We start from the raw sequence: 20,630 nt of genomic DNA, 5'->3' as shown, positions 1-20,630 counted from the left end.
CAGATCAGACAGTTTTCCAGAGCTCAGTAAAAACAGCCACTTTATAAACTTCTGTAGATGTTCCACAAGTCTTTTCACACAGCACTGGGCAAGGTCACATACCGCAATTTCGGAAAGCGGGGGCTCCCAAAAGCAAGGGTGCTATTAAACTGCCCTCGTTCCCCTCATCAGTATGAACAACACTAGTAATTCATTTAGACTACCCAGAAATCCTTTGGGTCTGCATCTACAGAGTCCTCTACAAAATTTTCCCCTTGTAAACACACAGCATCAGGAAACATTTCTTTAGAAAGTCACGGTCCCTCCGGCAGTTAATTAAACAGAGCATCGTTAGCCCATCAGACAAATGCAACACTGCCATCCTCAGGATTACAGGCCGCACGACCACAGTGCGAGTCAAACAGCACACAGGTCTGTAATTCTTGAAAAACTGGATTGTGACAAAGTTCAATCGGGGTGTCACTGCTGTGTGAAGAACAACCTATGGAATTTTAAAAAAACCCAAACACACACAACAAACCACCTTATGATCCTTGTATGACTGTTCCACTTCATATGGGTAGAAGACCGGATGCTACCGAAAAGTGTCAGCGAGTTCCTCTAGCAGTTTTTTATTAACGCTTTGAACAAATCCTGCTAGTTACTTTCTTCACCAATACTAAATTCAGCACAGCATTAGATAATAAAAATACATTGCACAATAAAATCCCATTAAAAATCTCAGTTAAGCTGAAAGATAGAAGGAAAAATATCTTATTACATAAGCTGCCAAGGGCCACGGAGAGGACTTGCATTTACTGTACTCATGCATATTGGTGTGCAAATGCTAGGACGACACTAACTCCCAGGTCCACTTCACTTCAGCATAGGAGAGGCAAAGAAGTTGCCCTGATGCCCAAGCTGGGTTGTTGACTTGCTTTTGCTCCCAAATCTAGTTCAAGAGAAGTAGAAAAATATCAGGTTTGGATTTGGGATATAGAGGTCTAACACTCTCCCTTTCCCAGGGGTCATTCACCCAAATTTTACCCACCTCCCAAACAAAGCGTTTCTCTCCCTACCATAAGATGACGCTCATTAACCATTAAGCAGCTTGCACTGTTACTACAGCACTGGTTAAGTGAGAGTTGACTGAGTAATAAATCCAGGCTGCTCCCAGAACTGGGTCCAAAAGTCTATTTTTAGTTCTCCTTGAACACCCAAACCACCTGCAGCCATCCCAACGCCTCCATGATAGCACCCATTGGCACTTACTTGGGGGTGGTTTTGCTGAAGGTAGACCGGACCCTCTGGGACAGGGAGCTAGACGACGGCGTCTTGGAGAGCTGCTGTTCCGGAGTAGTGAGGGGTCCAAGCATGCTCACTGTCAAGAGAGGCAGCGAAGTGAGCAACATGAGGACAGCTGAAGTTTTCATTGCCATGCAAGGAACATTAGACATTCCCTAGCATCTGTCAAAAATACTAGACAAATCTGGTATTTCCTGGCATGCTTTCCTTCCCTCTTCCTCCATAAAGCATGCAGGAATGGCTAGCTCCAACAGTCTCACAGGCAGCTTTGATTGAGGGTCATTATTTTTAATACAGCAGCTGCACAGCCAATAGAGCAGAACCCAGGGGTTACCTTTAACATCTGGTGTCTGTGGAGTGGAGCAGGCATTGACGTTCTCAATTACGTGTGCTGGGTCAATGTTTTCTTGTTCCGCCATCATCAACTGGCTCCAGTAGTCCATAGGCAGCAGCAGAAGTCGCTCCACTACCTGCAGAGACACCCACGAGTAGCTGATATTGCAAACCGGCACACGGCTTTGACAGTGACACCAGACAGGCATTGCCTCAGCTCCCTCCAGCAATTCGTTTGAATTCTTTAAATGGGAGACATTCTACCCAAGTCAGTCCTTTCTGCTGACCTACCTTGGGTTGCCGCTTAGTGTCTTGTAGGAGTGTCATAGGGTCAGGATCAGGTACCGCATGGGCCACTATCGTGGGGCCAAAGACTTTGGCCAAGTTGGTAATGTCCATTTTAGTCTCTGGGCTCTGAGCCACCCTATATTAAAAAAAAAAAATTAAGAAAGAGAGAACATAGCTTCTCCCCTTCACTTGTCATACAGCTCCCCCATCCCACACACACTTCAGCCTCCGAATAAGCAGGTTTTTTTCCAGAATGAAGACTTCATGCTCACAAGCAGTAACAGGAGCCAATTAGAGAAAGCACCAGTGGCAACATTCCCCTTTCAGTAGCACCAGCCCATTTGGACATACCTCTGCAGGTGGATCATGAGGAAAGCTAGAGTGTCCCTATTAGCCTGAGGAAGTTCACCAACTGCTTGGTACATAGCAGCGACACTGTTGTCCTCATCCAAGATTTCTAGGAGGAAAAAAAAGTGTTTAGACCTCAAAGTGGTCTCAGAGGCACAGCTGTAATAGTCCCCTCACAGTATGGGCTAGCCTGAGAAACAAGGAAGCCAGAAACTTCACATGCCACTGTAATAGTTTTGTATCCTGCCAAAGCGCCAGAACATGTTTCTTTCCTCTTCCAAAACAGTACAGCGGAAGAGAGATCTTCCCAGCATATTGCGCATCAACACAGCTGCAAGCATGAGGGCTCCACAGAGCACCGCAGTCTGCCAGTTCACACAGCAGCTAGACCTGTGACCATCAAGCCTGGGGAAAGAGTTGGAGATGTCATTTAGCAACTCCTTACCTGCAGCTTCCATAAAAGTCTTGTTTAACCGGAAAGTGAGAAGGGGTTCTTTCAGGCTGCGTAGGAAGTCCTTGAGAAGGCCACAGATAGCATGGATATCATCCACTTTACTGAGCAAAGGAATATTTTTTGCTCTAAGAAACTTCTCTTTCAGCTCCCTTACTGTCTTGTCACAGCCAGAGATCCGGTAAAGGCCCATCTGTTAACAGAAAGCATTAGAGGCAGAATATCAACTGCACGTACAAAGCTGACATTCTTCCACTCCCACTTTCTCTCCACACCTGAGCACTCTACCCAGACACTGTTGCTCACTCACACAGTCACCCACTGAGCAGCACTATACACACCATAAATAAGAGATATTCGGGTTAACAATTTGTTTCCCTAACACCACAACCCATTTCATTAGCACTGTTTTACACCTCATTTTCTTCTTACCTCATGCAGCCCTCGCTGCTCAATCTCATTAACACAGTGCACTATGATGGAAGGGATCATTGGAGGAGTAGAAGGGACAAAGTCCATCAAGGTCCCCTAAGAGGCACAAGGGGGAAAAAAAAAAAAAAAACACACCAAACAAAAAAACACTCAGTCTTCAAGACATAAAAAATACTCTTAGGAATTCAGTGAGATCTAGGCTTACAAAACAAGCATTGTTTCTTCTTCATCAGCCCAGAGAAGAGCAACACTACATCCATCAGCACAATGCTGCAGGATTGCTTACCCAGAGCTGCCACGTTCACAACTCAACACCCTCCTAACATTGCATCCCTACCACCCACTACCCTGGTTACTGAATGATACATTAGCGAGCTCCTGTTGCTCAGAGCTGCATAATAAAACGCAAAGGAGCTCTTCTGTAGAAAGCAGACTTGTTGGAGCCTAAGCACGTTCTAACTCCATCCAAACATTAGCCCATTTGTGTTGGCAGCTGTACTGCCCGAGCTCACCCTACAGACTTACCTCTCCAATTCTGACAGGAGTCCCTGTCAAGGTCGGGATACAGGGAAGAGGACAGCGGTCCCGACACTCTGGGTGAGCGACCACACGGCAGTCTCTGCACTTCAGAGAGATTTTTCCAAATTTTACTCTCTTTCCACATGGAACACACGATTCTGGCTTGATAACCTAATGATTCAGAGCATACAGATGGGAAGAGGTTAGTGTGATGTAGTAACTCAGCAGGACTTAAACCGGATAACCACAGAGGATAACATATTCCCTGCTCCATGCAGGTAACCAGTACAGTTAACATTGACTTGAGACATAATAGCTGGTAGACTCTTATCAATAGCTTGATATCCCAGGCACATTTAAAAGTGGAAGGAGACACTTTTTCAAGTTTTTCCTGCCTGCAGACTTACCGTCTTTGAAACAAATTCATGCAGCCTCACTCCCCCATTGCTCTGTGGAGTGGCAGAGCCGTCAGTCTCCAGTTTGGATTCCAGCTGCTTACTACCCATGCTCGACTCACTGCTCCAAGGCTGCAAAGGACCTGAAAGTCAGAGGAGGAAGGGTGTTGACTGAATGGAATCACCCCCTGTGTAACCTTTGCTTCAAAGCAAGTGCATTCCAAATGGCAAGCAGCCGCCTGGCTCCTGGAGGGAGGTAACTAACATTTCAGGGTAGCCTCTGGCCTACAGAGTAGTTGCTTCAGGACTAGGACAAATGGAGACGTGACACCTACCACTCTTCCTGCGGCTTCTCACACTGTAAGGCACAGTCTGGATAGTAGAGATAGCTTCGATTGGGCCACCGTCATTGGGGACCATGAGAGTTGTCTTTGCTACTATGGATTCATTTCCCTGTAATGAGAAATATGCAGTTAGTGACAGCAATACTGACAGGACATGGGATTTTCTAGTTCTTTAGCCCTAGAAACAGGTGTGCAATATGGCTCACTACTTTAAATGCACACAAGCCCAGCTGGAACCACCATACCTGATCCACTGTAGAGCCAATTGATCTGGTTTTCTTCTTAGGGCCTGGTGGGCCTTCAGTGAACTGCCTGGAAGACCGCTGAAAAGACAATTTTTGTCTGTGAGGCAGGTATGCTGTTAACTTGGTGCTATACTAGTTCAGTATAACTAGGAGGACTGAACAATTGTCCGCACACCCCACAGATGCATCAAGTTCCACGGTACCTGTTCTTCATGGCAACCTTGAAGAGTACCAGGAGGCCTCAATATACTGGCCTTTCAAATTTTCCTAGACAGCCATTGGATTATAAAAACCCAATTCAGAGAAAAGAGGGGGGGGGGGGGGGGCGGGGGGGGGACGGGACACAACTAAGCAAATCCCAGACTCTTCCCAGTTCTGCTAGTGATGATTTCAGGCTGTCCTTTCCCACCTGTGCCTACTGCATACTAACAGCAGACCAGACCAAGCACAGGCTCCTTTACAGAATAGAGAAATATTAAGCTTCCTACATGATTTTCCCTAAGCTGGTAGCTGTTAATAACCTCCAAGTGCTTTCTTGCAAACGCTAGGCCATAACAGAACAAGATATGCAAAGCTCCACTCCAGTCATTTTCAGTAGACAGACAACAACATCAGAATTAACTTTCAATCTAAATCCACACGGCAGGTCTGAATTATAGTAGAAGCACATCCATCTGAAGTTTGATTGTGATTAGTAGCTCAGACATCATTATAGGTGGCTGCGAGATGACAGATGGTGACATTGCGTCAGCTAAGGCTAACAATGGAATCCATTTGAAGGGGAAGAATTGAACATACCCGCTTCTCTCTCCTCTTCAGCCTGACAGCTTTCACCACAGAGGAATCCCAGTCCTGTGGGAAATACACAACACTGGTTAGCTCAGTGTAAATACCATACAGCCTGTGGCCAGGACTTTCATTATGTTTTAGCCAATAGCACACCAGAGAAATGCAAATCAGCTCTACCAGTTTAAGACCACAGTAATCTAAACACAAGGGGCCTCTAGAGATTAGCCCAAGCCCCTAAGGTTTTACAGTGGAGGAAAACTGAAGAACTTGGAGTTACATTACCAGTGACTCATCAGTCTTGTCAAAGCTGATGTCTGACAGAATTGAGCCAGATTCATCTATTGTAGACAGCCTAAAAATCAAAAATGAGAATAAACTTGTATCAGTTTGGCTTTCAGTCAGCCGTGGTTCCAGAACAATCTTACTGACTCAGAAGAGCTGTATTTCAAACTGCAATGAGAAGTAAAACTCTGTTGATATGGATGCAGTAGGTATCACAGATTACACGGCTGGATTGATATTTGACACTTACGTTGCTCAGACATATGTCGCCTACCTTTTGTTGCCTGAACCCCCCATAGAAACCTGGGGCCTGTTAAGAAAGGCAAGGGCAGACTTCTGTTCTTCACTCAGCTGAATACTCCCAGATGCATCACACATGAGCAGCTCTCGAATCAGTTGTATTTGCCGCTCCTGTAAAGGTAGATAATATCAGAAGCTGCCACAGAGCAAACTGCGTTTAATTACTGTATGAACCAATCCAAAGTGTTCGAGATACCACACAGATAGGCTCTTGGAACTTGTGTCAATAGACTGCTGATGGCTGCAAAGGCCGTGCTCTGACACGTAATGGCAGCTCAGCTCCAAACAGCAGCCAGTCGCCTTTTTCCAGACCAAAGCAGAAGGCTACTACAAGAAGCCAAGCCAATTTGTTGTGGTTGAGTTTTTTTCCTCCCCAGGAAAAAACTCATCATGAGTGCCAGTCCTTATTTTCCATTGATCAATGCAGTTTAATCACCTTGTCTCCACACTCTAGAGAGCTAACTGGTAATAAAGGAATTACTCACCAGCTTTTCACAGTCCGTTTCAGCTTTTTGCCTTCGTTTGATCTCCACATCCACTTGATTGCGAGCATGTTTCAGCTTCACATCCAAAGCACTACGTTCAGCTTCAGTTTTCATGAGAATATCTTTGTACCTGCCAAGCTCATGCTCCGTTTTCTGCAATTTTCTCCGATACTCTTCAAAGTTCCTCGCTAACTGAATAAACTCTGGAAAGAAGACATATACATCTTTAGCTACCGAGATGCAGCAGCCCTCCTTTCACTGACAGTAGATATCTATTAATATAACCTGCTCCCGACCGAAGAGCGGAGAAGCCAGCCAGCCTTTCGGCAAACCCACCTACACTCTAGATGTTCATGAGATCTTGCAGTTTTTCAGACCGAGTCTTTCATGTCAGTATCAACCAGAAGAGCTAGAACACGAGACCCTACGTGGATGAAGTCAGCTTGCTACAAGCAGAATGTGGCCCTGCCTAGAAGTACAGCCTGTCACTTCATGTTTCTTGACAATGAAAAAAAGCCTCAAATCTGACTACCTGTAGCAGTCTTAGCACCCATAACATCATCAACAGATTCTTCAATAATAGCTAATAAGGTTTGCTTGCATGTTTATATTCTTATAGCAAACACAGCACAACCTGCTTCAGAAACAGAACTTACGGCATTCGTTTCCTTCACTTAAAACTTCAGCCTGGCGTACAAGTTGATCATACAGACCCCGTAAGTTCACCATCGCAGTCTCCATCTTCCTGCCAAGAAATCAGAGCTAAATAAACAGCCCAGCCCTTTCTTCCCACCTCCAAACAGAAAATGTGTTACCAGCCCAAAGAAAAGAGAATCAACTTCAGAATTAATGATTTTTTTTTTTCAGGTGAGTTTGAGAAGCTGCACAAACACAAATACATTACGAGTTATCTTTTATGGAGATATATGCATCTAGAGTCTTTCCTAGGGAAGGAAGATCCTCACCCCTCCACAGCTGATGGATAGCAATCACAGCTGAGAGGCAGCATAGCTCCCCACCCAATTGCTTCAGATAATCTCCGGTGTACTATAGAGGCTCAGAACCCAAGGTAAAATGAAGGATCCCAAACCATTCTCTTTCTGGAAGGCTGCAGAACACAGCTCATGCCCTATCTACGAATAACTTGGTACTATATAGGCCACTAAAAATCTGCAAGTTTTCAGAGTTTCGTAAGATAAAAATAGGAGCAACATTCTGGGGAATTTTAATACAGTTTTAAATTTAGCTGCATTTTAAGTTACAGCTCCCACTGCAAATAGCTGTTAAAATTCAGACAGTCAGCACATTTTCCTCAAACAGTAGCAACAACGGCATAAACAGAAGCAATGAAGAGGAAAGTCTCCAGCTCAGCAACACAGAAATTACTTCGCTAATGCAAGAGGTTGCTGGGGCCCACAGGAACAGCCTTGACTAATAAGCTAGCACTAGAAGCAGGTGCAGACATGGTTGGGAGAGGTGCCAGGAGGGAGTGCAACCCACCGGCTCAACACTCAGGAGGGGCCGTCGTGGAAAGCTCTGGAGCACTCTATTCACAGCTACAGACACAGAGGTTGTCTCGGGACTTTCTATGTTACGTGGCCTACAAGGTGTGGAAAAGCTCTCTACTAAAAGACCCTCCTCTGTTCCTCGTAGTCTGCTTGATTCACGGCAAGGAGCACTTCAACAGTTTCGTGCCTTAATTACCAGCACCGCGATCATTAGCCCCACGCCCAACTCGACGGCAGAACCCGCGGAGGGCGAAGGAACAAGGCCAGCCCGTAGAGCGCCCACAGCCGCTCTCCGAGGCACGACCCCTGCCTGGGCGGCAGCGAGGGACAAGGCCGCTGAGGAAAGCGGCGCCGGGCCCGCCCCGGGCTCCTCCAGCAGCTCCCCTCGGCCGGGGAGGGGGTCCCCGCGGCCTGGGCGAGGCCCGGTGCCGGGAACCCGCCGCTGTCCCCCCGCCGCCCTCACGCTCCCGCGCACTCACCTGGGCCGCCGGCCCGGCGCGAGCTCCGACTCCAACGGCCTAGCCTAACCGTCCCGCACTTGGGTTTGAATCCCGACTGCCAGCCAATCCCAGCGTGCTCCCCACCCTCCCGGCCTCTCATTGGCTCTGTCCGCGGGGCGCCTGAAGCCAAGCCGGCGCTATGCGTGCTGAGGGCGTGGCCTCTCTGCTCCACTCCCCGGCGCGAGGGCGGGCGAGGGCTCGAACGACCGCTTGCTGAAGCCGGCCGGGCGCCATCTTTACTGTTGGTTGCTGGCTCCAGCCCGTGTTGCTTAGCAACAGCGCAGGCCGGGGACGCCGGGCAGGGCCTAGGCCCCCGAAACCCGGGGCTGCTGCTTCTCTGAGAGCCCGAGCGCAGCCATGGGCACCGGAGCGGCTGTTTTGGGGAGAAAAAGCTGTTCTCGGGCCGAGCCCCCGTTGCGATTTTAAGCAACGCGCTTGGCACAGCGCGCGGGTGGGCCTAGGCCCCCCCCGCACCGGTTCTGCACAGCACCGTAAGGCCTGCGCGAGGTGCTGGATGCAACCCGTAGCTGGTTCAGAGCATCGATACTTCACCGGCAGGCCCTTTATTAAGTGTTCTCACTCGGGAAATGATGCCTCGACTGATTTTTGTCTTTGAAACGTTGATCTGAGTAACAGCTGGCAATCCGTCCCGTGTGCCAAAAGGCGAAACACCGTTTCAAGACATGTACAAGTCTTCCATTCCCAGACGTTTAATATGCAAACCGGTAAAACACAAACCAAAACCCAACAATTACAAGAAGCAAAATCACATAATCATAAAATAACAATGCGCTTTAATCTTTTAAATCTGAAACAAAACAGCGGGTAATTGAAGAATGGATATTAGCAATTAGAAAGCGGAACTAAATGCTTAAAATTGCTAAGTGGAAAAGGGAGTTCATAAAGCAGATTGCTCTCTAACATCCAGCTGCTTTTTCAGAACTGCTTTATTTAGGTCATATAGTCTGCTTTAACTTAATTACTAATAATTAATTCATAATAGATTGTAAAAAGCCTCAAGGTCCTCTGAAAAGTAAACATTAATAAGGCTTCCTTGAGGAAGATAGTCAAAATTACCTACATTTTATAGCGGAACTGAGGCCCGGAAGAGACACAACTCATCCTCCGAGTCCATGGCGAAGCAAAAGAAAGGCACGGACCTTGATATTTGGCCTCGTGGCACGGGAAATCATCCACCAGCCCAGTTTGCGCCTGTCTGGAAAGCGAGTTGAAGGCTGACAGTTACACCTGGCTCTGCTGAGAGCCGCTTGTGCGTGCACGTCCCATCCCCGCACTTCTTGCACACCCATTTCTGAGGAGGTTCAGCAGTTTTGGTGTCAGCCTCAGGGCCTCCTGCAGCTCCTGCCTGTAATTAAATTTTCACAGCTAAGTTGTCTCTATTGGCAGATCATATTTATAGGCAGGCGAGTTGTTTTAGTGTCATTCTTAAGAGTTAAGGAAGCTTTTGCTCATAAGCAAATTCTCCTCTCTTTTAAATTGTCATCTGCAATCTTGTGCCAATAAAAAGGCGCATTATTTTAGATTATTGCCCCCATGGTGCTTGTAGAGAGTTACTGCGTTAGGTACCGGGTTGCAGTGTTACACAAATTAGATTTCTTCCATATGTGTTCAGACGTTGTGCTTCCAAATCCTCCTCTGAAACGTGATGGGTGGGAGCTTGAAGGGCATCAGGAAGCGAGTACCCCAAAAAAACTTCTCAGAAACCCCCTCGCCTGCTGATGTGATGTGGACATGGCACACGGGCCATGTCCTATGGCACACGCCACTGGCTCGGTCCCAGCCCCGGGCCCTAAAAGCTTTGTAGAGTTTTTCTTTCCTCCTTCCTGACTGATGCATGATGAGAGCAGAAAGGTCAGAAGCACCTTTCATATATAGCTTTATTTCAAGGGAGAAGAAAAAGCAAAAGGGTTGAGGGCCTTTTCAGGGGCTGCTTTATTGCAAAGTAATTATATTCTCTTTTGTTTGTGTCGGGGAAGGGAGGGAGAAGCCTTGAAATGTCTCATCTGGGAAACCGTTAATAGAATTTATGCTAATTTGATGATTCTGGCGATTACTGGCGGAAGCACTTCACATTTTCAGGCAGCAGAAATTCTCCTCCAGTTCCTCCTGCAGTCTCGCTCCGTTTGGTCTTTAGCCCATCCACCTCCTCCAGCCGCTGGAGACTCCCTTGCTGGGCAGCGCTTGCGGACCCCGTGAGGGGATCTTTGCTTATGACGATGCTGATGGGCTCACCGGTCACCCCATGCCTTGATCTTTTGGGGCAGGATGCAAAGAAATCTGCCCCTGTGCCTCTCGTGTGCTAGCAAGCAGCCCTGCAACAACAAACCTTTCCCTCCCAGCCTCATCCTCCGGTGCAGCTTCACAAACACAAATCTCTCTGCCCAGCTCCTGCCTAATTAACTCCAGAATTGCAAACCCATTTGTGCAGCTTTGTGCTCAGGGGAAGCCTTTATTAAGTTCCTTTTAATCCAAGACCAGTTAGAGCATGATGGTCTTCACAAACAGTCATTCAAAAACAAAAAAGGGGGGGAAAAAGGAAGCAGAACTAGAAACTTTAAGACAGTAACCTTTCTCCAGGGGGAAAAAAAAAAAAAAAAAAGAAAAAATTATCTTAGGTGCATTTCTCTTGATGCGTTAATACAGCACTGGTTGCAAAAAGGAATGATTCAGTAGTGTGAGGAAAATACCCAGCAGGCTGAGCGGGGAGGGCAGCCTGGGTTTAGCTGGAGGAAGCTGGACATTTTGGGGAATTAATTTCTAATTTCTCACGCCTGGCCCGAGCCGCAGGCCGGCAGATGGCATCACGCTCATGCCGTTGGGTGGGAGCAGGAGCTGCGAGGCCACAGGCATCGCTTGCCTATGCAAAATATTGCTCGGCACACTGCCCCTGCGCTCTGCGAGGAGGGTACCAAAGGAGCCGTGCTCGCGCCCTCAGTCCGAATGACGAGCCGGGTTGATCCGTGATCTCCTGCCTGCGTGAACCCAGGATAATGCCTCCGGCAGCGACTGGCAGCGGGGTGAAGGAGCACTTGGATGGGATCGGCCAAACCTGTCTGCAGCGACACGCGGTCCATCCTCCCTGCTCCTCGTAGAGAAACGGTGCATGAATGTCAGCAGAGAAGCCACGGCCTTATCCTGAACTCGTTAAAAAACAATGGGAGTCTCTATTGCCTTCATCTGGCTTTTAATGAATGACCTCTTGTCGCCGGGAGCTGCATGCAGTGACAAAGGACCTTTGTGGGCTGATATTTATGATTTCATTTAAGCCAGGGAGTAAGCTAAGGGAGAGGGCTGGAAAATAAGAGCTGAGCTGATGTTTCCTGCTTTACACTCAAGGGATCTTTATCTAGTTTTTGTATTAATACAGTTGTCATCTCTTAAATATTTGAGCAACTCGCAGCTGTGAACACTCCCACGCTGGAAGGACGCGCAGGTCACGCTCGGTGGCGGGGCAGGGAACGACTCCGGCTCTCCCGAACCCCACACATTCCCCTGGGCCCTAACACTGGGGCAGCAAGAAGGTTTTGCATTTTCCTAGTGCCCCCCCAAAATTGCACACACATCAAGCACGCCAAGCCCTGATGCGAGAGCCAGCGACCTGCTTGCGGAGGGCCAGCGTGCAGCCCCGGGCTCAGCGCAGCCACCGGATCCGAGCACCCCTCCCCGCGCCAGCAACTTGCCAATGCTGATAAATTTTTGCCTTTTCCTTTGGCAGGCCTCGGCAGCGGATTAAGCAGCTGGGAGTCAGGAGTGAGAGCGCGTCCCCTCTCCTTTGCCATGCAAACAGAGAAAATTAATCTTCCAGCTTCCTCTGATATTTGGGCTGAATTACAAGCTGGGCGCGGAGATAAAGCACGGGCAAAAGGAAGGTACAGGTACAGCGGAGAGCTGGGCTGGCTGGCACAGGCCTTTGTCCGTGCATGTGTCATGCATAATTCACCAGCACTGCCTCCCTCCGTGCCGGCCATCCCTCTCTCTGCTCTTCTCTTACAGAAGCTGGAAGCCTTCCCTCCACGCGAGCCCGTGCGTGTTGGCTGCATGCGTGGGTGCAGAAGCACGCTCATGCACAGGGAGCAAGTGCACGCGTGCGGCCAGAGACACAGCAGCAGCACGCAAATCTCAGCTGCAGCGTAGCTCCCGCTGCAGGTTTGCCCTGGCACGAGGTAAGGGGACATTGTCGCCACTGCCCGGAGGCTGACGGAGCCAGGGTACAACGCTGCCGCAGCCTGCGCTAGGACGGGCCACCAGCGTCCTGCACGCAGCCCGGCAATACCCGACACGAGCCCAGCTAAGCCAAACCAGCACAGCAACTTCTGCAAGGGCCTAGGGTGTGATTTCGTATGCCCATCGCATTTCAGCTTCGCTAACCACGCTATCTCCCTAAATCCCTCTGATGTTATAGTTGGATAGAGGTTACATCCTTTGGGATACCAACCCCAGCATTAACAGACACCAACTGTATTTTATTTGGTCGATCATCCGGCAGCTTCTCGCTACTGTTCTTGACAGAACTGTGCCACACAGAGCGGAAAAGCCATGGAGGTTTTCCATAGCCCCTGAGAGTTTCCCAGAACAAAGCAGAAATAACCCCGGTCACTCCCAGCCAAACAGTGAACGTAGACACCTGCTTAATTATTTTTCCTTTGTAAATGAAAGCAGTGCCATGAGTTTAATAACCACTGCTTGGGAGTAATTGGGGCGATTATTCTATGGCCCAGGGGGAAAATTGCAGCTTGTTATCTCCAGGGAGTAGCATTAGGATCCAGCAGATAATCAGAGGGTTATTTGTTGCACTTTAGATGACATTTCTTATGGATTTAGAAGTGATAGTGATCAAACCATGTTGTCAGAGCCACCCCCAAACTGGGGAATCCAGAGACCTGTGAGCTAAATAGCATCTGAAGCTGCCTGGGACAGCTGCTCTTCCAGCAGGACAGCACGAATAACAGACATACATGCCACATTTGAGCATAAAGGCTTCCAAATCTGAGTGTCACTCATCTCTTTTTTAATTTGGTCTTCTCCTAAGAGAGAAGAGGCTAAGGATACTGCATGAGAGGATGCAAAGGGGGGATATCAGCTCTAACAGATGCCGCCAACCAGATCTGTACGCAGCGATAAGGTTGCTTGAGACCTTCTCTCCTCTGTTTCTCCCTCCTCACCCCAATCGATAGCCTCTGCCTGTCCTCTCGCCTACGGCAGCCCTGAAATTTGAGGCTCGGTCAGGAGCAACACTCACACATTGCTGCAGCATCAGGACTTTTGTCTGCATGGTCTCACGGAGACCATCAGCACTGGGCGTCCTCCCCGTGCATTCCACAGTCGCTCCCCATTGCACAGCTAGGCAGCTCCCATCGGTGTTGCACTCTCCATAAGACATTTGTGCACCATCAGGTAGCAGCTTTCAGCTCCTGGAAGGTTTCTGAGCTGGGGGAGCCAGTTCCAGCAAACCCAGACACGGTGGGTGAGCGAGATGCAGCACAGCTCCCAGTGATGCCTCCCAAACACTAGCCCTCCTCTTGGCACCCCAAACTGTGCTCATCCAGCCTGGCTGCAGGGGTGGAAAGAGGATTTTCAGCGAGGCCAAGCCCAGCCAGAGCCTCTGGTGCTCTGTCTTTTGTAGGTTTGCTGCACAGGAGTGTCCCCAAACCCTGGTTTGGGTTCTGCTCCTGGGGACAGGCTCGTGGATGACACGGCAGCACCTCAGCTCCCGCACGATGCCAGCGAAGAGGATCCTGCCAGACCCGGGAGAGCACTGAGCCAAGGCAGGCTCCGCTATCGATCCCCCAATCAATGCCAATTCAAGGCCTGGAAATGACAGCACCTTCTCCTAGTCCTCTGTTCCCACCCAAGGCCGGGCACGGGGAGGAGGGAGCTCACTCAGAGGTTTAGCAATAATCCGAAGCAGGAGCAGAGACGGGAAGAGCCTCCCTTGCAGCAGGTGGGGTGTTTAACAAATAGGACACATAATGAGACAAAAAGCACAGAGGAAGGAGATCTGGCGGGACTGGACCTTTATCTCCAGTACGTTGGCAGCCAAATCTTTGTGCAATATTTATCAAGGGTGAGCGGGCAGGAGAATTGGCAGTCGATGCATAAGTGAGGAATTAAAGCCACTGCCATCCTTATCTCCCAGGCAGATACGCGAGGGGAGGGGTGGACGGGAGCTGCAAGCCAGCCCAGGGCAATCGAGTTTGAAACCATTTGTGGATTTAACGAGTCCAAACTTTATTAGCTTTGCTGATGGGGAGCAGAGCAGAAGCACAAGCACCAAGGAGGGCAAACCAGCACATCCGCATCCTCTGGCTGCCAGAGCCAAGCACACTGCCTCCAGGCAGGCATTTAGGCTGGAAAGTCCCTCACATCGCTGGGCAGGCATTGCACGGCCCGGGGGGAACATGGCAAAGCTGCCCCAAAGGCACCAGCAGTCTTTCAAGCCCAGTTAGAATTCACTTTTAAATCAGGGAGTTTAGGAACTGCTACACTCTTTCTCTCCCAATTTTGCTCAGATGTGAGACAAAGGCAAAAAATGCTCTGCCCTCTGGTATATTGGTATTTTCACAGAGCCACAACTGTCTTGTGGAGAGCAGACACTGCTCGGCACTTCGCAGCCGCCCCGTGAATACACCTCACGAGACACAGCCAGGAAAACCGCAGGGGAAGGAACGGATATGACCTCGATAATACCTGCAGAGCTCTGAGTCGGTCCGCCGAGGGTTTTTGCAGGCAAGCCGTCCCCAGGGAGGGCAGCTTAGCTCCCTTGGTGGCCAGCCAGGTCCCCCGGCCCCTCCGGCACACACGGCTCCGGATGGCGAGTGAAGGGCTGCTTCGTCTCCACAATCCCCTGGGAATCCCCAGCTCTCGCATAACACACTGGTAATTAACTCACTTATTGGCTTTGCTTTTGCTGAGATTGCACATTCAAGATGGGCTCCATCTGCTCCTTGCACAGGCTTGGCTGCGGGGGGGAGGGTAGCAAACCCCCCCATTTATAACAAGAAGTGTCTCATTTCTGTAAATGGGGGACAGCGATAAGGCCATGCCAGGGACCAGCAGCAGCCCTCCGGCAATGGCTGCAGGTCCAGGCTGCCCAGCTCCACCAGCCCTCTCACCACGCACCAAACTCATGCCAGCTTCCTCCAGGCATCCACCCGCCCCGGACCTGGCTCTGCTGGGGCCACCGCAGCCACCGGCTTCATTAAATTGTTTTAGGGGATTTGCATCTCTCCATTTAATTTCTCTTTAAGGCAAATAAGAGCACAAGAAGCCAAGTGGGACCTCGTTTTTGGAGATGCTGGACTGCTGTGTGTCAGGCGGCTGCTGGGAAGACAACGCACTGATCTATACGCCTGGAGCATATAGCGCTATATTCCCTCCCTGCACAACACAGTTCCTCCTGGAGAAATGGGACACAAACACCGAGGAGCAGCAACACCGGAGTAACTCCCAGCTATAGCCCTCCCGAGGCAGGTTCCCCCTTTGGCCCTGATGTGGTTCCCATAAATCCTCCCCAGGTTATTCCAGCCGCTGTCAAGGAGCTGTAGCAGCAAATCTCAGCTTAGCTCCGAGCAAAGCAGCGCAGAGCACGTGGCGCTTGCCGGATCCCCCAGCACCCATCTGCACTGCCTTTGTTTCCTCAGCCTTTGAGCGGTGCTTTTCCTCCTCTCTGCTGCAAAGAAACGCATTAGTTGCAACATTGCTTTAATTTGTTTGCCAGCTTTCAGAGAGCGGAGAGGCTCACTGCTCCCATCGGTGCTGTTTGGAGGATGTTTGCACGCTGGCAGCGTTAACCCTTTGGCTCCTGCACGATCGCCTAGGCTGCTGGACCGTGTTTGCACACCCGAGGCACATGAGCCGCCTTCTCCATCACCGCTCCGCAGTGCTCGGGGCCACAGCGAGCACGTGCTGCTGGCCCGACCTGGCACTTACCAGACAGGGAGATCCATTTCCCCTTCCAGCTACCCTCAGCGTTTCCTTAATGAGATGAGTTTTGTTGTGCCCACAACCAGTGTCAGAGGGAATAAAAGAAAATGTGATCTAAACTGGCTCTATGGCAGTGACAAGGACACGGGGACAAGCAGCCGCTAGCAAAGCCAGGGTAGCGCAGGCAGAGAAATGGTATCGGATGAGCGGGGCAGCACGGGGGGATGGGCTGGATCTGCGGGATCCTGTCACCCTGAGCCACACTTTGCGCATCCCAGCATCTCACCTCCATGTGCACACACGCAATGCCAGTACCCGTGCATGGCCTCAGACTGCAGCAAGGTGTTTGCCTTTGCTGGACACATCTGCAGGAACGCCAGCGTGGCCACCAACGGCACAGGCTTTTGTTCTCTTGTAGCTCCAAAACAGCTTCAGGTACAGAAATCAGAGGAGTGGTGAAGAGAGCAAGGAGCCAGGAGGGATGGCCTCGGGCAGCACTGCAGGACCACAGGCAACTGCACAGATCCCTGCTTGACCCAGCCACAGCCCAGCATCCTGTGAAACGAATTTGTTTGGTCTCTGCCCCACACTTCCAGGTATGGGTCCTCTCCAGCCCGAGTGTCTTCAGACCCTCTGGTCCAGTGGAACAGCTGGGCTGTGTGCAATCCAGATGAGAGGCTTTTTCTGGGCACCGGGTAAAAAAAGTGAGGATGGCAGGAGCCAGCCAAGGTGGAGTTGGTGCATGGGGAAAGTGTTTCAGGGCAGTCACTGAGCAGTACCCAGCGGTTTGGCATTGCCTCGCACTAATTGCTTGAGTTAACGAAGCCGCACGCTCAGCTCAGTGACTTTCCGCAGGGTTTCCATCCACCTTCGGTCTGCGATGTGCCATTCAAAGTCTGGAAAGCCGCAGCTGTTCGATCACAAGATTTCCAGGATGGCAAGAGAAACAGCCCTGAAGGCACTGTAAAAAACCCAGCGGGCAGGTGAGGGGCACCCAGATCCAAGGATGATGAGCAGCAAGAGGAGGAAGTCCCAGATATTCAGACCCAGGTGTGCAATGCCAGTGCAACAGAGACGCAGCGATACGGCTTTTCCCGAGGCTGCTGGTGAGGAGGTGTACCTGCCTTCCTGCCGGAGACGGCCCCCGGGGATTTTGTCTCCTGGCCCTTGGGGATGGTTCCCACTGCCAAAACCCCAGGAGAGCCCGAGCCACCTTCCCCATTGCTCTCCGTGTCTCCAGGTCCCCCGCACCCACGCTGCGAGGTGCCTGGTTGTTAAGCTATTCAGCCTCCTTTTTATCCCGAGCATGGTTCTGAAGGTTTAAATAGAAAGATATCAAAATAAAAGATAATTGTTGAGAAAGATGAATAGGGGGGAGGGAAAAAAACCCATCAGCACGGAGGAACTCTTGTCTAATTTCTCACCCACGCAGAGCACAGCGATATTAGTGCCTTCAACTCTGGTTTGTAAAAGCTTTCATGGCTTTATTATCAGCTCCCCGAACAGCTTGTCCTTTTAATAAGCCAAGGCCTCCAGATAGCATATCTGCCCACGGGAGATCCCATCAGGACGTGGTTAATCCGGGCAGAAATAGCACAGAGCATCATCACACTCACCTGACCAAGGAAGCCCTCATCTGAAGCAGGAAAAGGTTAAAAAACACCCCAAAATGCAAGGGGAAGAGGGGAGGGTGGGAGAGAGGAGCCACCTCTCTGCCAGGGTCTCGCCGCCGTGGTGGTGGCACCCAATTAATCGCTGCTGCCGGGTGTCCTCACCTTCCCCGTCAGCCCTGCTCTCCACAGCCGCCGGCTTTGGCCACGGAGGCCTTTAATTATCCAAACTGCTGCCCCTCACAAAATTAAATGCCGCTGAGGATGACTCAGTGTTTAATGGACTGGCTGCTCCTCGCACCGGGAGAGCCAAGCGGGTGCAAGCGAGAGCACAGCACAACACGGCATAAATCAGATGGAGACACTCTGCACAGGGGTGAGCGACCCGGCAGCTCAGAGCGGGGAAGCAGACAAACTGCTGATTTTTAACAGTTGCATTTTTTACTCATGATAACCCCGTTGGTAACTCCTGCGAGCAGCAGCTCTGGGTGCTGTGGCTCGACCCTGCGCCCAGGCTGTCTTTGACCCTTCACATCTACTGCCACTTGGGTGATGGGGATGTCCTCGATTTAGAAATCCCATGGTATCACCGAGCTGCTCGTGCTGGGTTCTCGTTTCTCAGGCTTTAGATAGGGTGGTTTCCTTTGGAAAGGTCTCAGAAATGGTCAGGCGTGGCTTAAAAAGCAAGAGCAAATAGGAGCCAAAAGATGCAACGCAAGGCTTATCTCTTCCTGCGTTTGCCGACCTGGGACGGCAACATGCTCCAGGCCAGGTAGAGCCAGCAGTGGCAAGAAGCAGCTCTGCTAATAGCCTCGTTAGTCTCACCAAGATGTTGAGGCTTTGGCTTCCAGCAGATAATTAACGATGTGCTCATGAATTAGGAAGCCCTGGACCTCTACCAGGGCCTGTGTGGAGGCAACAGAGCTGCTTTTGGTTCAGAGCTGGAGCAAAGCAATGCCTCAAGGAGCAGCCCGGAGCGATGGGGACGGCCAGTGGGGACTGGGAGAAGCGGTACCCAGCGCCACGCGGATGCACCAGGCCCCTAATGCTGGAGCTACCCCACCAGCGAGAAAGGCACATGTAAGAAGTCCTAGCAAGGCCCCACAGTGCCTCACTTGAATACAATTTACTGTTCCTAATGATGCTGATGGTTATTTCCCCAAGCTAGGAAGCGTTTGGCCCCAAAATGGGCTCCTGGAAACAATTGTAGATGAGCAATCTGTAATACCAGAGCTGATGGAAGCAATTTGCCACCCATTAGCGGAGATCAGCTGTGAAGATATTTTACATGTCACTCAGCCCAGGTTCAAGGGGGACTTGAATTTTTCCCCCTCTCCCCCAGAATTTCTGGCCTGGACGGGATAGGGTGACAGAAAGGGCTGCGAGGCCAGACGCTGCACCAGCCTTGCAAAACCCTCCGACCTCAAGGGTTAGAGCAACACCAGGCTCACAGCACAGGGCGAACAACGGCACCGTCCTCGCAACGAGCAGCTGAACACCAAAGCACTGCCTCCGTGACCCCGGCAGCAAGCAGAAAGGGCTTTGTGGCATGCCTCACTGGTGGCCTTTTAATTAAATCTCTCACCTTAAATACACAGTGCAATCCTGGAGATTACAGGGCCAGTCACCCCCGGAGCCGTCGCAGTCCGGGAAGGGAAGCGGCAGTGCCCGGCACCTCCAGCACCCACAGTACTTAATAGACCATTATGAATTAAATTGCCTCCTGTACAGCAGCTGGGTGGCGGGTGCAGATAAAGAAGCAACTTGCAAGCCAGGGCTGCCTTAACAGAGAGAGCGACAGATAGCAGGACATAACCCCAAAAAAAAGCACGGAAAAGCATCTCTTACCTATCTTTGCAAACCCATCCTTGCCCCGCGGATGCTCTTCCAAGAAGCAGGTTGGAAGTTTCTTTCTGTAACAGAGGCGTGCATGGTGGAGCAGGGACAAACATTGCTGAGAAGGCAAGAAAAATAGCCCCAGGGCTTCAGTTATTCCTTGGCCCAAGCTCCCGAGGCGTTCCCAAGGCACACTGGTGCCTGCCTGCCTGCCGGAGCCTGAGCTGGGAGCCTCAGCATTGCAGCACCTTCCCTTAATTACTTTTTTTATGCTAATTGGATCTGTGGGCATGCCTGAGGGGAGCCCTGGCTACTGGATCTGAGCCAGGGCTGAGCACCCATTTTTCACAGAAGGCTACAGCCACAGCAGCTCACCTCCTCCTCTTCCCACCCCACTGCCCATCACTCTCAGGTCCCAGCCCACCCCCTGGCTACCCACCTTTAAGCCTCGGTGCCTGGGGTCTTGCTGTTTCCAATTATCACCTGGGGCTAATTGTTAGCTCCTCACCCGTCCCGCAGCCCTCAGCTGGTCCCGCTGCCTCTCCCAGCAGGAATTAACACAACCCTCACGTGGCTCCCCCGAAAAATAACGCGGAAATGCTCGTGCTCCCCACGCTCCTCTCGACTCCAAGGATGCAGCTGCATCCTTCCTGGCTGGGGGCCAGCGGCAAGGAAGTTTCCTCCGACCACTCGCCTCCTCCCCGGCTCCCGCAGGAAAGGGTCCTGGGTGTTCAGGG

At 50.7% G+C, this 20,630-nt stretch overlaps 1 protein-coding gene across 1 annotated transcript; it reads right to left on the bottom strand.

Moving 5' to 3' along the window:
• Positions 1–855: 855 nt before the first annotated feature.
• On the bottom strand, positions 856–7,747 carry RACGAP1 (Rac GTPase activating protein 1). Its single transcript, XM_075725013.1, has 17 exons — positions 7,728–7,747; positions 7,152–7,240; positions 6,496–6,698; positions 5,985–6,121; positions 5,711–5,780; positions 5,438–5,491; positions 4,640–4,717; positions 4,386–4,503; positions 4,063–4,193; positions 3,662–3,826; positions 3,137–3,232; positions 2,699–2,897; positions 2,257–2,362; positions 1,909–2,041; positions 1,619–1,754; positions 1,252–1,360; positions 856–931 (listed from the first exon to the last, which is right to left on the bottom strand). Exons 1-17 carry the CDS (start codon positions 7,745–7,747, stop codon positions 856–858), a joined length of 1,920 nt encoding a protein of 639 aa, XP_075581128.1.
• Positions 7,748–20,630: the final 12,883 nt, after the last annotated feature.

The sequence above is a fragment of the Pelecanus crispus genome, chromosome 26, assembly GCF_030463565.1.
Source record: "Pelecanus crispus isolate bPelCri1 chromosome 26, bPelCri1.pri, whole genome shotgun sequence".
Lineage (NCBI taxonomy): Eukaryota > Metazoa > Chordata > Aves > Pelecaniformes > Pelecanidae > Pelecanus > Pelecanus crispus.
This window is presented reverse-complemented; position numbering and strand designations above follow the sequence as displayed.